The sequence below is a fragment of the Rissa tridactyla genome, chromosome 5 (assembly GCF_028500815.1).
Source record: "Rissa tridactyla isolate bRisTri1 chromosome 5, bRisTri1.patW.cur.20221130, whole genome shotgun sequence".
Lineage (NCBI taxonomy): Eukaryota > Metazoa > Chordata > Aves > Charadriiformes > Laridae > Rissa > Rissa tridactyla.
Genome location: NC_071470.1, coordinates 2,630,718 through 2,648,300, shown reverse-complemented (window position 1 = coordinate 2,648,300; position 17,583 = coordinate 2,630,718). Strand labels below are relative to the sequence as shown.

The 17,583-nt window shown below is 39.7% G+C and overlaps 1 protein-coding gene across 3 annotated transcripts in view; it reads left to right on the top strand.

The window, feature by feature from the left end:
* Positions 1–12,120, top strand: part of VEGFC (vascular endothelial growth factor C) — an 85,053-nt gene extending 72,933 nt beyond the window's left edge. For 2 of the 3 annotated variants that reach the window (XM_054202480.1, XM_054202478.1), the window contains exons 5-7: positions 3,670–3,779; positions 4,033–4,363; positions 8,902–12,120. In XM_054202480.1, coding sequence (XP_054058455.1) covers positions 3,670–3,779; positions 4,033–4,363; positions 8,902–9,016 — 556 coding nt within the window. In that variant the 3' untranslated portion in view covers positions 9,017–12,120. The remainder of the gene's footprint in view (positions 1–3,669; positions 3,780–4,032; positions 4,364–8,901) is intronic. The other variant, XM_054202477.1, reaches the window with a different exon arrangement.
* The last annotated feature ends 5,463 nt before the right edge of the window (positions 12,121–17,583 follow it).

Below are 17,583 nucleotides of genomic sequence, written 5' to 3'. Positions count from 1 at the left end.
GCTTCGACAAAGGTACGACAGAGGAGCGCAAGATCAGAGCACATACAGGCCTTCTCTACTGTTAGGTACTGTCTTAAAGTGGAAAATCTATGCTTTTTTACAAGAAAATAGCAAAAAAAAAGAACCCAAAACAATCCAAGCTGAGTGCTTCTAGGTTCTAGAAAGGAAAATAAAGATATTTACATGTTCCTGGTGGGTGCCTGGGTGCTTTTCAGAATCCCACTGGGGTTTTTGTTTGTTTTTAATTTGTACTAATGTTCTCAATTTCTTTTCAGCTTCTTATTTTCCCTTCACATTTTTATTTCGAGGTTTGAATGCTAGAGAAACTGTTGTTGTAAAGCCCAAACTTGGAAATGTACTTTCTTGTGACAGTGGCAGATCTACGTGTGTGCATGGATTTATGTACATGCTCATTTTAACGGAAATATAGCCATGACTTTCTTACGTATTACTGCAAGAAAAAGCCTCGGAGCATAACCTCTGGTTTTAGGGGAGTGACACTTGGGATCTAGTAAGAATTCAAGGCTGGATTATGCCACAATGCACAGGCATGAGTTAGAAAGAAGAGAGAAATGCAAGATAAAGTACAAATAGTTGATTTTTTTTATATAAAATATATTTTTTTAAAAACTTTATCCTGAGAATTAAGGTCTCGGTCTTTGCCTGTTCTCACACTTTTTTCCTTCTTTTCCTTCTAAAAAGTAGTAGCTACCTCTACGTACTTGCGGAGCTGAGGCATGTCAGTTCATGCTAACCAGTGTTTCAGAATACCTCCTGGATTAATGGTATCTTAAGTTGTTCTCTTCTCTGTTCATATAGAATTTCATCAAGGTGTGCAACTGAGGTAGAAAATTGTCGCTCTGTGTTTTAGAAGTTTAGCTGTTTGGGGCGGCGGGAGCAGAAGGGCCTTCAACACACGCGATTCAGATCCAAGTCTCTATGATGAGCTCTTTGGCCCATGGTTTGTAGGTAGGCGCTTACAGAGCTGATCGATAAGCATATTTTAGATGTGGTTTGGAGGTCTGTTGTATACATTAAGCGTTTCCTCGTCTTGTGCATTATCAGTCCTGACACTGAATAATATTTTTTTTTTTCTTAGTTGAGTTGACAATGATTTAAAAAGAGGTAGTGAAATTTTTTGCAAAGTGTTTTGCCTCTGATTTTTTTCCCTAGCCTTCCTGAACTTTCCTAAAATGTTACAATAAGTCATTTTAAAATTTCAGCCATACCCACCCCAGAATTGCCTGTACTGTCAACCAGAGTAGAATTTACAAACAAGCAGTTCCGGTTCCTTTTGCTGGGCGTCTCCAACTCTGATGCTGAAATATGTATCGTTGTCTTCAAGTTCTTTGATGACTTGGGTTTTGTATCAACATTGTCTTCTCTTGGGTTCATGTGCGCTTGGTGATTTCTTCATACTGTCACCCTTGCTTCCATCTGTAGTGTAGTTTTAAACACTCCCGGCTAGAGCCAGGCTGCTCCAGCTGTGAGTTGTTGGTGTTTTTTTAAACAGAACACAATAAATGATCCATACCATTTCTCAAGCAGAATCGGGCAAAAGGACCCGTGTCCCAGGTGAGGGAGCAGGAGGGAGATCGTTAGTGGGATGAAGTCAGGAGACACCAGTTTGAGAGAACAGGAGGCGATGGAGGGTGATGTTACACCGCAGCAGTTTCCACAAGCGGGGAGTCACTGCGTGTGCTGGAGGGGAGTGGTGTGTTTGAGTGATGAGCGCAGGAGGTGTCCCAGCACCTGCATTTTTGAGTGCATGAGTAATGGTGCTCAGGGGAATGAAAAGTGCTTAAATTGTGTAATGGATGCGCTGCCTTAACAGAGGAGGGGTTTAGAAATCCTAGAGGAACAATGAATAAATGACACAGCCTGGATGCATGACTTGTTAGAAGTTGTCACCTGTGGTGATAAAGAAATGGTAAGCAAAGAATTACAGAATCCAGAATGGTGGGGTTGGAAGGGACCTCTGGAGATCACCCAGTCCAACCCCCTGCCAGAGCAGGGTCACCCAGAGCAGGTGGCACAGGAACGCGTCCAGGCGGGTTTGGAATGTCTCCAGAGACGGAGACTCCACCACCTCTCTGGGCAGCCTGTGCCAGGGCTCTGCCACCCTCACAGCAAAGAAGTTTTTCCTCATGTTGAGATGGAATGCGCCATCCCTGGAGGTGTTCAAGACCAGGCTGGATGGGGCTTTGAGCAACCTGGTCTACTGGGAAGTGTCCCTGCCCAGGGCAGGTGGGGTGGAAGTAGATGATCTTTAGGGTCCTTTCTAACCAGAACCATTCTATGGTTCTTTGAATTTCCCATGTTCCAGCTTGTGCCTGTTGCCTCTTGTCCTGTTTCTGGGCAACACTGAGAAGAGTCTGGCCCCATCCTCTTGCCACCTGCCCTTTAGATATCAACGATCATTGATGAGATCCCCTCTCAGTCTTCTCTTCTACAGGCTAAACAGCCCCAGGGCTCTCAGCGTTTCCTCAGCAGAGAGATGCTCCAGTCCCTTGATCATCTTTGTAGCCTCTTCTGGACTCTCTCCAGTAGTTCCTTGTCTTTCTTGAACTGGGGAGCCCAGAACTGGACACAGTGCCCCAGAATGTGGCCTCACCAGGGTCAAGCAGGGGGGGAGGATGACCACCCTTGACCTGCTGGCCACGCTCTTTTTAATGCCCCCCAGGAGACCATTGGCCTTCTTGGCCACAGGGGCACGTTGCTGGCTCATGGTCAACTTGTTGTCCACCAGGACTCCCAGGTCTCTCTGCAGAGCTGCTCTCCAGCAGGTCAACCCCTAACATGTACCGATGCATGGAAGATGAAACAATACACAACTATTGTGTCTGTGGTGTACCTACTAGTTCAGTTCAGGCATCCTTTAACAAGAGACCGACCGCTGTTAGGATTTTTTTGTTTCTTTGGTATCACTACCTTGGCTAGAAAACTCCAGCAGGTAAAGAGCATTAAACTGTTAAATTGTTTATTGTCTTTCATTTCTAAAGTAAAGAGGCATCGCTGCGGGAGTCCAAATCTTTAGATTCAAGCAAGCTGTCCACGATTTGAGTGGCTGATGAGAAAGAGTCAGTTAATGTCACCTAATTTTCACGTAAAGGGGAAAGGAATCTGATGATCTGGTTTTGTTTCAGAAATCAGAGTTTGGTATACAGCATTCATTTGAAAACTATTATCAGTTTTCTTTCAATGTCTGTATGTGTGAAAACATTTTCGTACTGCAAAAATCAATTTTCTACACATTTTGCCTGTGTAGAAAATTATCACCTATGTGATAATACTTGGCATGCAAATATTTTTTATACATATATATATTATTTTTTTTTTTCTATGTGGCGCTGACATTCAAGGGTTAGATCTGTTTCCAGAGAACCTTAGGAAAGTACAAATATCAGTTTCCAGCAGTTAGAGCTAAAATTTGAAATGTGAGAAGGTATCATCAACAAATGGTTGAAGATTCCTGTAGTGGGGAGAACCTTAATTAGTAACAGATTTGATAGGAGTTAAAAAGATTATGAATATATGAAATTATGAAAAGCTGAAGTTTTTCGAAAGCGTTTTGTAATGGAGGGAAACAAAAGCAATTAACACCTAAAATCGATGGTTTTTTTCTTGAGTTCTTATGATAGTAAATCAACAATGTAATTCATTCCACAGGTGTCATGTGGCAAACAAGACCTGTCCAAAAAACCATATCTGGAATAATCAAATTTGCAGATGTTTGTCACAGCATGATTTTGGTTTCTCTTCTCACCTTGGAGATTCTGGTAAGCAGTTTTCCTTAAACGATTAAATGTAGTTCCATGTTTTGATTTAGCTAGAAGAGATATTAAAAACATGAAAAGTAGATAGTTGAACCTTTTATCGATATTATTACTGGTTGTTGCCTGTCTTTTGACATATGTTTGTTCTTAAAACACCTTAAAAGGTACGAATTCGATACTGTTTCTTCACTTAAAAATATGGGATGGGTAGAGGCAAAATTCTGATAATTGTGCAATTTCTCTGCTGTGTCTCTAGACACGTCTGACGGATTCCATATTTGTGGACCAAACAAAGAGCTGGATGAAGAGACCTGCCAGTGTGTCTGCAAAGGAGGCGTGCGGCCCTCGAGCTGTGGACCTCACAAGGAATTAGACAGATCATCATGTCAGTGCATGTGCAAAAACAAACTTCTCCCCGCTTCCTGTGGGCCCAACAAGGAATTCGATGAAGATAAATGCCAGTGTGTATGTAAAAAGACCTGTCCTAAACATCAGCCGCTAAATCCTGCAAAGTGCATCTGTGAATGTATAGAATCTCCCAATAAATGCTTCTTAAAAGGAAAAAGGTTCCACCACCAGACATGCAGGTAAAAGCTCAATCTTTAGCCCTTTCATTGTGTTGAAGGTATAAAATGTTGGGTTGTGTCATTATCTGCCTCGTTGGATTGCTTTGTAGCCTTAAGTAAACGGTAAAACTCTCTTCAGTTTTATCTTCTATGGCTTTTATCATCTCTAAGAGGAAACTACGAAGCAGAAGTAGTATTTTAAAGCATGCTTAGTTTCTTGTACTGCTTGCTACTACCTCATGGGATTATTTTTTTTTTTTTGATGAAAATGAGCTGTAAATTCAAGCTCCCCATTTTTTTATGCTGCTTAAAATCACACTCTATTTTTCCCAAGAACAGAGTATTGTAATTGAACTAACTCAAATATTCCTAATTAGATTTCAGGGCTGAGGTCTGGAGGTACCATCATTCATTTTCACTCTTCCTAAATTTTTGCCTATCCTTCATTTCACTCAACTGATACTAAAGATTTGTGAGTGCAGAAGAAGTCTTACGGCTCTGGGTGGTTTCTGTGAAAAGTGGACATATATAACTATAAAACAGACCGCCCACATTCATCATTTAAAATGGGATTTGGTCAGGAAGAAAACTCTGCAATTTCTTTATATATCACGGGAGCTTTTTCTTCCACGACTGCTACACCCATAGCAGTCTATATATAAAAATGTGAATGACTTCAGGTTCTTAGAAACAAACAATATTGGTTTTGCTTTGTATATTTTGTGAGGAAAGTTTTCCTGTAAAGTGAATTTGCTAAAACAGAAGCAATGCCATTTGGAGCAGAAAGATCACTTATTTCCTAATATAGGAGAATCTTGCTATTATATTAATGGCAAATAACAATTCCAGAAATGTTCAGGCACTGGAAATGGAAAATAGAAAACTGGGACATTTAAATGTCTTGCTTATCAAAAGTAAATCATATATATTTTTTTTTACTATAACATGTAATTAGTAATAAATATATTGCCAGACGTATATACATTAGTTCATCTTGAATAAAGAATAAATGTCTAATATTAGGAATGAGACCCGTGTTGAAGTCTCTAAAATAGAGGAAAAGATTAATAGTAACTGACATTATGTGTTTTCCTGTTTGGCCCTTTGAGTGGAATAGAAGAGTTGTTAGAAACATAAGAAATAATTTCTTTGTTATTCAGTTTTTATTTCAATTTTATGTTTGCAGAAGAAAAAAACCCGGCCTGATTACATGAGCTTTAGCACGTTACAAAGCCTCAACACTACTCGAGTGTGCACTTCCAGCAGTGCTACACGTATAAACCATGTGTATTTTAAAAGAACGTTCACAACTGGAATAGTCAGGTGTTTAAAAAGCTAAGAAATGCCATAATAGATATCCGATGCCACCTCGATTGATTTAAAGATTGAAGTATTTGAAGGAGGAAATTGAGTTGTGGTTGAGGGAGTTGAGGGAGTGTTGTGGTTGGATACGATAAAGAGTTCGAACCCCTTTCTCACTTGCAAGGACAGTGTGATATAGGATGCTGTTAGCCGTTTCTCTTTTCTAAGCCGTTTGTCTTTGGGTGGAGAGAGAGAAAGATTTGGGTATGGTGTTACTCTACGGCTCTACGACCAGTACCCCAGTAGATAGTAGCACTGTCGAGGACGATAGAGGATGCAATCTCTCCTCCTTCTTAAGGAAGCACTCAGCACGGGTTTCTCGCATATATGGCGTGTCCTCAAGCTTTCTGCGAAAGGAAGGAAACCCCTGCAACATCCTGTCTGTCTTCTGAAAGAAAGGTCCCTTGCTGCTACGAGGCCACGTGAATGGAGATACCACTCCGTAACGCTGTACGGCGCCTCAGACCACGACAGCAGCAGAGCCCGTAGCCGTGTCCCAGGCGCCTCCCTGTGCAGACAGACAGTCCTTGTAGGTTCTGGTTTTCAAGGGCCTGCATTTTTTTGCACTCTATCTAAAAACACCTCAGCCTCTAATGTTAGAGCCAGCTCTAGAGGACAGGAATAAAAAGAACAGGACAGGAGGAAAAAAAGAAGAGGAAAAAAAACCTCAACAAAACACCATAGAGTGTACTGGCTTTTAAGGTGATCATGCTGTTACCACCACTAAGAGCAGCATTCCTACTTCAGTTTCATTTGTGCAGATGTTAGACTGCCCAGAATATCGAACCTGAGCATTTGGTAGCAAAAATCACGATTGCTGACATAAAATAAAGTTGCCACTGACTCACCCAGTACTATATGTATTGGCTTCATACCCACCTTTGCTCCAGCGTGCTCAGATTGGCCTCGTCAACACAGGCATCTGTCCCATGGAAGCACTCCATAAACAACATTCAGCCTTAATCTTTTGAAAGACCTGGGCTATTGTTCAGCAGAGTTTCCTAAGGAAACCACGTTTATATAGTTACAATGACTCTGCTACTATTCATCCAGTGCTATCACCTCACAAATGTATTTTGGTCAGTTTTGGCCGGGCCAGATAACCAGGCACCTCAGCTGCAAAGCATTTTAGAGGAGGAGAGGGGCTTTCTTGCTCCGTTGAAGTGTTCCAGATAAGGATAAAATTGCAGTAGCCTGACCTTGACCGCAGCTAGACGCAAACTCACATGGGAGGGATGCTTTATGGCACGCTCAACTGTAAATTCAGTTCGCAGTTCACGAGGAGGCACAAAAGAACTCCCCATATTTAACGATTACCTGGCTGCTTTTCATTTTGTACCATATGTCATAGGTGTGTGGAGGAGTTGAGCTCCAAAAATAAAATTTTGGTTTTTTAGATATCTTTCTCTTATTTCTGTTTTATGGTCATTCGGTACATGAAATAGTCTAACTTTCACGTCAGGCACAGGCGAAAAGGCAAGTGGGGTCGGTGTTTCATCCACCGCGTTTCTGTGGAGTACCTTTTTCGCAGAACAACCTACTGCTGGCTGCCCATTTGCTCGGAGTACGAGATCCTTTGGTGAAAAAGCGAGACAGCAAAGTTCGCTTGCTTTCTTTTTCAAGTGTCGTCGTGATTTTTATTGCCTTTCACCGCCGTTTCCAAACTTCATCGGGCAAAAGATCAGTAGGGCTTTGAGAGATTCCCGTGAGCTGCTACACTCATCTCAAATATCTGTATTGAGTGGCACAAAATAATGTTACTCCCTTAATTACAGAGACCACACTGGTGAAATAATCTGTGATTAATGACATGGCAAACACTGAACAAGATGTGACTAGTTAATAAATGTCATGTTTGCAGTCTTCCTCATTCCTTATTGTTTTCCTCATAGCCAGGTTCATTGGTTGAACTGGTTGGCTTGAATTAATGTAACTCTAATCCAGAGCTCATATCATAAACAAATTATTGCAAAGTGGTAAGTTGATATCCAAAACAAGCGGACAACACATCAACTTAGCTGCAACAATAATAAGAGTAGCCACAAGCCCGAAACAAGAGTTGCCTCTGGAAGAGGACAGTGACATTGCCTTAATATAGCGTACTGTAGAGTCTTCGAACTGAAGTAAGAATGAATTATAGTAACAGATCATAATATCAGTGTTTCACAAACAGGCGCACGTTATTTAAATACTGTGTTGAAATTCAAAACCTATACTTTTGTCTTTTGGCTCGTTGCCAGCTTCTGAAAAAAAAACCACCCCAGACTTGTACTTTGTCTCCATTATACACCAGAAAGTATTTAGCATTGTTATTGTAAGGTTATTTTAGGTCAAGTTCTTGTTTTAATAGAAAAATAAAATAGGAAAAGGAAGAGTTCAGGGACACCCACAGATGTTATCTTTGTATAACTTCTATTTTTCAGTCAAGGAATCTGTGAAGAGAAATTCTGCTGTGTTTTAGGTAGAGGTGACTTGTGGTTTAATGCTCTGTTTGTAGTACGCTTATTTTAGTCAAGTAGGGACTACTTCTGTTCTTCTGCCTTTAAGATTTATCGTAAACGTGCAGGCTGTGATGTATTGCATAGAGAGATGCAATGTGAGGTGTCGATACACCCCCACTGGCCTCAGGGAATGGCTCTAGCAGTTTGCAGCTTGAAAGAAGTGTGTTCTGGTTTTCCAGATCGTAGTCACGGTGTAACGCAGAGAGAGAAATCTCTGCCGGGCTTTATTGCAGTCGGGAATAAGGTGAGAAACAGTCCTGCGTAAGAAGATGGTCAATTTGATCATCACCCGATTCTGGATTGCCACCTCCAACTGGCAGCACGCCGCAGGTCATAACAAGCTGTTTTAAGAAGAGAAAAGTATCACTGTATTTTCAAAGTTAAATTTTAAAAAGTACTACTGAGGATTAGAATGAGACTACAACCAGGCAATACGTTAAAAATATTCATGAGTCTCAGTGGCAATAGAAATGCTTCTCTTCAATAGCATTCATTATTCTTTCATTGTCTTTTGTGAAGAATGGTCCAATTCAAGACCTTCTTATGCGAGAACATAAACAGAAGTTAAAAGATATGTATTTGTAGGAATTAAATATCCTGTCAAGAAATGGCAGTCTAAATGTACACAGCTTTCTACTCCAGCTTTGTATGAATGACCACGTTTCATTAACGCCCACTTTTTTTTTGTTTCTTTAGTTGTTACAGACCGCCGTGTACAGTCCGAACGAAACGCTGTGACGCTGGATTTTATTTCAGCGAAGAAGTGTGCCGCTGTGTACCCACATATTGGAAAAGACCACTTATGAATTAGTGAAGAGAGCACTACTCGCTATTTTGGTGTACATTTTTTTTCCATTAGAACAAAAGAACAACAGAAACTTTGCTAATATTTGGAATTAAATGTTCACCAGAGACCCTGTGGGGCTTTCAGAGACAGACGCATTGTGCTTTTCTCAAGATGTGGAAAGCAAATGTAGAAAACAACTGGGGTTCATGTTTTGTAAAGGACTCAATAAGGACTTATTTTCTGCCAATGACCAAACAGCCTAGGTTCTTCTTCTCGTGATTTTTTTTTTTTTTTAAAAAAAGAGATAATGACTATATAATTTATTTCCACTAAAACCATTGTGCAGCATTTCTGTTTATAGCAGTAACAATTTGTTAAAGCTCACTGTGATCAATATTTTTATATCATGCAAAGTATGTTTAAAATAAAATGGAAATTGTATTATATAATGGTGAGAACGTTTAATCATCTGCCTGTAGAAAGGAACTACAAGTCAACTTTATTCCTGGAGGTCTTAAAAGGGGGGAAAGACGTTAAAGAAAGCACTTTGATGAAAAGAAGGCTAGAGATATTTTCTCTTCCCTGTTATATATTTGAAATAGAAAGAGTTATACTTGGTGTTTCCTGACCACTGGTATTTCTGTCTCTAGAATGGAATTAGCAAAGCAAATACAATTAATAACTAATAAAAACATTGGAGATGCTGCACATTGCCCAAGGATAAGGACTACGTTTAAAGGACTGCAGCAACCGCTCACGTTCCAACATGTTCACCTTTTATTTTATTTCTTGCTAGGATTGCTAAAGAATAATATAAAATACTGTCTGTTGGAGGTTATGAGTATGAAAGTGGAAATGCCAACTGTGCTTTTTATGTAGTATTTCAGGCTATACCGTAAAATTTACAACTAAATAATTCCGAATGCTTTGACGCACTCTACGCTTTCATATAGTCAGTCAGGAAACTTGATCAACAATGCCTGCGTGTGCAAAAAAAATACTTTGAAGGAAAAAAATACAATTTCTATTCCAAGGGGGACACGGAAGGACTTCCACCAGTCTGGTACGGATTGACATAAAAAATTGTCAGGACTTCTCTTTAATAAAAGAGAATGTGAAATCAACCATCTGCCAACTGTAAAAAGAGGTAAGATTTTTAACTTGCATGGGAAGAGCAATGTGCATAGAACCATCTACTCAAAATTAAAACATTTCAGAAGCTGGAAGGAAGTTGTTAAATTACAGAAGCTTTACGGGGTGCAGAAGTGGAACAAGCAAAGCTGCAAAGCAAGATTTTTGTAACAGGAGTGGGCAGATCCGCAGAAATAATTTTAGATGTCATTAGTCTCAAGTGCTGGTTCTACGCAGCTGTTCTTAGAAGAGATATTAATGAACTGGTATTATTTCCCATTGTTTCCTAGAAAGTCAGGGGGGGAGGGGGGTTGTTTTTTCTAGATTCTTGCGTATTTAGGTATCAGAGTCCCTAAAACTGAGTGAAAGCTACTTCTAATTACTGGGTGCCCATCGTGGGTTGAGAGAGTCTAACAAGTATAGGCAGGACGAGAGGCAGTCTGAGAGTTCACACTTCCCAGTCTACATTTAGTGTCCTCCGCGTTCTTCCGAAGAGGCCAGCCGTGCATCATCCAAACGGGATAACAGGGGGAAGTTTAGGCATAGAAATACTGAGGAATGTCTTTATTACTATCCTGCCTCAGCAGTCGAATGCAGGTAGAAATCTGGACGAGAGTTTTACATTGAAGTACAGCTTTACACAATTCCCATCGGCTGGATTAGTAGTTATGCAAATCAACAGCGTCTAAACTGGCAACATCAATCTCATGTCAAGAGGTTAATAGTCGAAACAGTCGGTATTACTAAAGATTGAGGCATCCGCTTCTGTATGGCGGCTGCTTGAAGGAAGCATAAAATAGGTTAAGAAATCAATTAAAGAGCAAACTTTAATGCAGACTTGAGAAAACAAGCTGTAGGTGAAGCTCCCAAAATAAGCTTTTTAATTTCTCTCCAAGCCCAATACAGAAAGGAGGCGGCGGGGGAAGGACAAAACAAATCCGAAACCAGGAACAGAGGCTAAGTAAGCCGGTATCTAACAGATAAAATATGTACTTGTGGTTAAAAAGGAGGAGGGCACAAGTGAAGACACAGCAAAACTGCATTCCAGCAAGTCATTCTATGTAGATTATAAAAAAGTGCGTGTTACAATCCTGTGCAAATAAAAAATAAAAAAAACTACTAAACTGAGCAATGCTCACTTTACATCTCTAAACTACCTGAAAGGCGTTCACGAAAGCAGAGCTAATAAAACCATTCTGGCTAAGCAGATATTTGGATTTCTGCTGAGTTTGCTACACTCCAAAACTGTAAAACCCATCAGGGCAGGGAAGCTCCGCCTTTATCACAAACATCGGCATTCAATAAGACTGACTTTCTCAAATGAATTTTTTTCCCATTTCTTAACTTTCCCCATATGGAGACTTTGGGACATGAATTAATATATCGCTAAGTAAAGCTAAGATTTGAAGGAAGCGAAGCGTTCACTTCTAAAAGTTGCCACAAATTGGTTTCTGTCGGAGCAAAGAGACTGGGCGAATGTTCTCAACGGTGTGCAGACGAGGAGAATCATACGCGCAAGCCGTTGATAGTGTTTTCTGGTAAATCAGGCTCTCCAATTCTGCTTTACATGGAAATAGCTTTTTTTTTTTCAAAAAAATGCATTATATAAAAGAACACGATAAGCATCTCAATTATTGTCATTAGTATAGGCTACAGATTTCCCATTCTGACGATAAAATCTGTGTCTGTTTATCTCAGTACTGTCACAAAATTGCCTGTATTTAAGCAAGAGTTTATCTGTGGAGAAATATAGAATGGTGACATAATCTGCACAGCGGGTCTTCCTTGCATCCGTTACATGAAGTAGCCAATAGATTTACACCATTTTCAGTTTTGAAGTGTTATTTGATTGCAGTCTCCTTGCAATTTTGATCTTCATTTCAAATCGTAACTTGGTATTCGTAAAATACATAAAAGAGAGGCTATACGGCTTAAAAGAAGATCTAAAAAATATAGGTGCTAATTCTATATAGAAGTTATTCTGCGCTAACTCAGAATAAGAAGCTTACATTGTTCTTTGTGTAAAACCCCTGTACCTTCTACAAAAAATACAGGGGGCGGGGGGAGAGAGAGTGTAACCGCAGTAAATCACATTTAATAGTAAACAGACTTACACTCGCGTTTCATCAGGAATTTACAACAGTTTCTGTATTCTTTCGGTATTTTCCTGTACGGAGACTATAAATTACGCAGAGCACCCCCTCTCTACCTGTGGTAGCGGAAGGACACGCTATGTACAGCACGAGTGTTGTTACTCTGCTGGCGCGTTTCTTTAATTCATGTCGAACACGAGAGTAAATCAATTTTCTCTGTTCTATTTGAAAGACCAGCACGACATCTCACATGTGTACCGTGTCATCTTGAAAGGCTTAGTGTTAGGATCGCTTTCAACATTCTCATTTTCGGTCTTCAGATCTCATTGACTACTCCAGATGTCCTGGAATTTCGGCATCTCTCTGTCTCTCTGATTTTCTGGAATTACAGCTGTCTATCGCGCTCATGCCAAAACCTAGGAATGGAATAATTTATGCAGCCAGTAAGCTCACCAACAGATTATCCTGAGGAAGAGAATATACCCTTTTAAATATTATTTAATTTTAGACTATGTTCTTTAATGACTATTTAATTCACTAAATATTATTTAATTTTGCACTATTTGGAGGCACAAAAGCTTGCCCCCAAGTACAAAAGTTTAAATGCGATCAACTCAGAATTTTCAGAACTTTTGCAATTTAGCCAATACGATATAGTAATAATTTTTAATATTATAAGATTTTTACTTTATTGAAAAAAAAATGAAAATAAGAGTTGATAATTTATTTAATAGCTTCCTTTTGATCTCTTTCTCTTTTCCCATTTCAGATAAAACTTCTGGGAAAGAACACAGGACAACTTTCTGATTGAGTGATGAAATACCAAGAGTAAATGGACCAGGTATTTTATTTTTTTTTAACATAATAGATACGACGGACTACTAATAAGATTAGGGCAGTTTAATGTAGGTTTAAGACTCCGGGTTACACTGGAGTTCTGAAAAGCTCTGGGTAGATCAAACCATTTTTATAGACTATCGTATCTGGGCTCGTTTTATCTAGATTTTCATGGAATCTGAACAGTAGCAAGCATGAAGAGGTCACCAATTGTACAACAGCCCAGTTTCTAAAATGTCAGTAATTTATCATTATAAAAATGTGTATTTTATCTATAGTCTGAAGCTATGCATCAGGGGACCTTAAATCAGCTTGAGAATGTATTGAATTACAAAACATAGCACATTCCAGAAAAAAAAACACCAACCAAACCCCAAAACCCCCCAACTTGAAACACAGTGCGTTGCTCTTTTGTGTGAGCATTGCTACTTGTTGGCAAACAACTATGGAAATCGCTGAAAGTTGTATATTACCATTTACTCCCTTTTCTTCCTCTCAGCAAAACCTTGCCATGACAATAACATCTCGTAGCGTCAGATATTTTTCCTCTGGGTAAGGGTGCTGTATCCATCCCCGGCAGAGCCTGACCTTTCAGCTGAGTTTCAGCAAACTCTTTATCCATTTTTCTACATTTATAATCAGCCGTATGTGGTCAGTGAACTCTTCCCCTTTGCTCCCTCCCTCAACTTAAATTACGTCTCTTCGATTTCTGGACCGTATCTCAGTCTCCCCATAAGAATAGCTCTATTTCCCTTTCAGCCTCTCTCACGCATCACTGTTAACTCTGATCCTTCCATTTCCCTTTTATAGCCAATCTCTCCCCAAAAATGGCATTGCTTTCCTCGCTGTTACCATTAAGACCTCTTTCCTCTCTCTACTCTAAATAATCATACCGACATGGGGATTAATCTGTTTTGAGTTGTCTAGCGATGCTCTTCACGCACGTATATGAAAGAACAAGTGTTAAAAAGTCTGAAACTTCACATTCCAAGGGTGCAAATCCCACCTGACCAAGCAAATAATAATAAAAATTATTTGGGTTGAGAGCCTCCCAAAGCAAACTTGTAAACAAAGATAACAGATGCAGAAATGGCCCTGGCAAATGACACTTGAAGACAATTTATGCTATCATGATGTCCAGTATTCGGGATGCAGAGAGCTACCGAGCCACAGAACGCTCAGTCCATGGGTAGGTGTTATATTGGTTTCAGTTGCTCCAATCGGTTTTTAATAAACTGTTTGAGAGATATGCATTTTAAAATACAGCATGTAACCTGTTACCGAAGCACTAAAATACCTTGGACTTGTATTGCTTTCATAAAAAAATAAAAAACCCTGAACACATGAGCAGACACACGACTTGGAAGCTTATCTGGAATTAAACTCAAGTAATACTAAGTTTAAAAAATCAAACACGGAAATATTTTCCTGACGCTAAAGCAAGGCAGTTACATCCGTTAGAGGAAGATATAGTACTAACATTGACTTTCATGAAAAAAAATACAAATATATGCTTTATGTAGAGATCAAGAATTTCTCAAAGGTAATTTCCAAAAATAAGAGAGCGAGTTTTCAAATATATTTTAAGTACATATTAGTGTCGTCTGTGGGGGAACTATAAAACTGTGTGACAGCACTTTCATGTATTTAATTGCAAGAACAGACAAGGCAGCGATGAGATGTTTTAATATTACTGCAAGTATATATATATATATATAAAAAAAATTCCTATTTTATTCTTTTGAGAGACTGGTACTCAGTAAAGGGTTATGCTTCAGAAGATGAAAGCATTAAAAGTTCACCCATTCATTCAGTACATTACTGCATTAGATTCATACTGTATTAAATTTACAAATGTTCAGATTTTACAAATCTTTACAGTCACAAGTCTTTAGCTATTGAAGATCTACCAGTTAACGTTTCCCTTTATTGGTTACTCATCGTTGTTCTTTAAAACATACAGGAAGTATATCTTGTATTCTTTAACTGCAATTTATTTTCAAAAATGCTTCCAAAGAAACTATTTTTATTATTTTATTAACTCTAACAACGATATGACAACAAGCCCATAAACAACCTGCAGATTAAGAAAACTTCACCTTTCACAGCCCGCGGCCCTGATTCAGCGATGCTCTCTGTCACCGGCCGGGGTCCTGCAGAACACCGGGTGCGCAGGTTCTTGGACTACCATAGTCTTCGTTGAGTGGTCTCAAGGTGGGGATGTGGCTGCAGCCCTCCATGCTGCTGAGATCCTGGCTTCTTCTGGGACTTGCACAGCTTCTTGGACCTGCTGATCAGGTCTGATCAGCCTGAAGATCATCTATTAGGGGACTTCTTGAGGGTGGCAGAGCCCTGGCACAGGCTGCCCAGAGAGGTGGTGGAGTCTCCGTCTCTGGAGACATTCCAAACCCGCCTGGACGCGTTCCTGTGCCACCTGCTCTGGGTGACCCTGCTCTGGCAGGGGTGGGACTGGGTGATCTCCATAGGGCCCTTCCAACCCTGACCATCTGTGCTTCTGTGATTCTCAAACTCCCAGTAAGAAAAATCAATACTCAGGAAAGCAAAAATAAATAAATAAATAAATAAATCTCTTGGCCTTCGAGAAGAATGTCAAGAAGAGGTTAGCTGAAGGCAAGTCAAAACCATTACGTCTGCAGGAGACAGCTTGTTGCTGACATCAGTGAGTCTTTCAGTGAGTCTGATTTAGAAGGTATTATTCATTTTAGTGGCGTCACTGTAAGACTGAGATCTGCCTCCAGAGTAGCGAGGCCTGGTAAGTGTCATCCCGCACTCCCGTTGGATGTTGATCGTTGATTGCTCAGGGAGGGAAAAATTACATATACTCATGAATATTCTACCTGAAAACTCTTTTCATTTGCCAAATAGGTAACTATATCTGTTAGAACTCCATAGCTTGAGACAATATCATCCCTAACTATTGTTACTATTTTTACACAAAATGTACCAACGTATATCTACCTGAATTCTTGTTTGCTTTTCAAGAGAGTGAGCAACACTGCCAAACTCGAAGCGTGCCTCATGGAAAAGGACTGAAAAAAAATAAGACAGAGAAAATTAAAACATCCCACCATTAATGAAGTGTTAATTAAGATTAAGTGCATTCGAAACAACCCCCACTGACAGCAAAACTGTTTGATATAAGGTTCAGGAAGTTTTCAAGCAGATAGCTTAGACCAAATTTTGGTCTCAACTATATTGTTCCTGTGGGAGTTTGCAACATAGTGAAATGTCATACCAAAAACTAATTAAGTCTTACAAATACTCATGAGTCAGCACTTAAAATTTCCTTATTTATCACTGAAGAATCTGTAAAGAGGAAAACCAAAGGACACAGACGGGAAAAATATCTGAGGGATTAGATCCAGAACTGACTTTATAATGACTGTGAGCGGTAGCTAAATCCTAAACTTAGACCCTAAAAATCCTCATTCATTTGCCCCCAGTTCATAGGAGGCAAATTTCCAAATTAGGTTTCCCTAACCTGAAGATTCACTTCTGCAAACGCTCATAGTGCAGCATAACTGTATGCCTGAACTCCATCAAGATACATAAACCGACGGCGTCGCTATTTACCCTGTGAAGTAAAATCCAGTAAAATTCAGAAAGTACGAATAGCAGCTTTCTGCCCAAAACACATGGAAAAGGTTCCCTCCCTTCTATTTGAGTTTTTATACTTTGTATGAAATAAGTAAATAAAATTCGGGTCAGAAATGGAGAAGATCATATTCTGAAGTATTGCTGTTGATTTTAAAATGGAACAGTGCGATTTGGGTACTATTTAATTGACTATCACCTTCTTGTAACACGCCGGGCAGATGTTAGAGGAGGGAGTGAACGGTCCTGGATGTTATCACTTGCTATTAGTTCATAGCTCTGGAGACTTGACAAGTATGGGAATAAATCCTCTTCACCTAGTTCATGTGACTAATTCCCCTTTCTCACTTTTGCCGTGCTTCCCTTATCTAGGGTATGACTTCGGGTTTTTCTTTGACTAAGAAAGCCTGACTGCTGTGGGTTGCAATTGCTCCGCAAAAAAAAAACTCCACACCTTTTTGTATTTTTGCTGTGGTGTCATTAATTTGTCGGGTAAAGTAACACAGTTAGAACTTGTTTATACTTATACTTATTTATACTTGTTTATATTTTATACTGTATATACTTCATTTCCATCTGCCTTGTTCAGCCTTGCCTGGTGTGCACTCCATTCTTTTAGAGCAATTCTTGGTTTATGATGCTAACTGTTGGTATGATTATTTAATACTTTATAAACTTAATTGAAAGCAATAAATTTCCAATTGCTAAGCTATCATCATCATGTTAATGGAAAAGGACAAATTTCTTCGCCCAAAGGGCTGTCAAGCATTGGAAGAGGCTGCCCAGGGCAGTGGTGGAGTCGCCATCCCTGGGGGTATTTAAAAGCCGGGCAGACGTGGTGCTGAGGGACGCGGGGTAGTGGGGGTTTGGGTGGTTTTAGGCTAATGGTTGGACTCGATGATCTATAATGTCCCC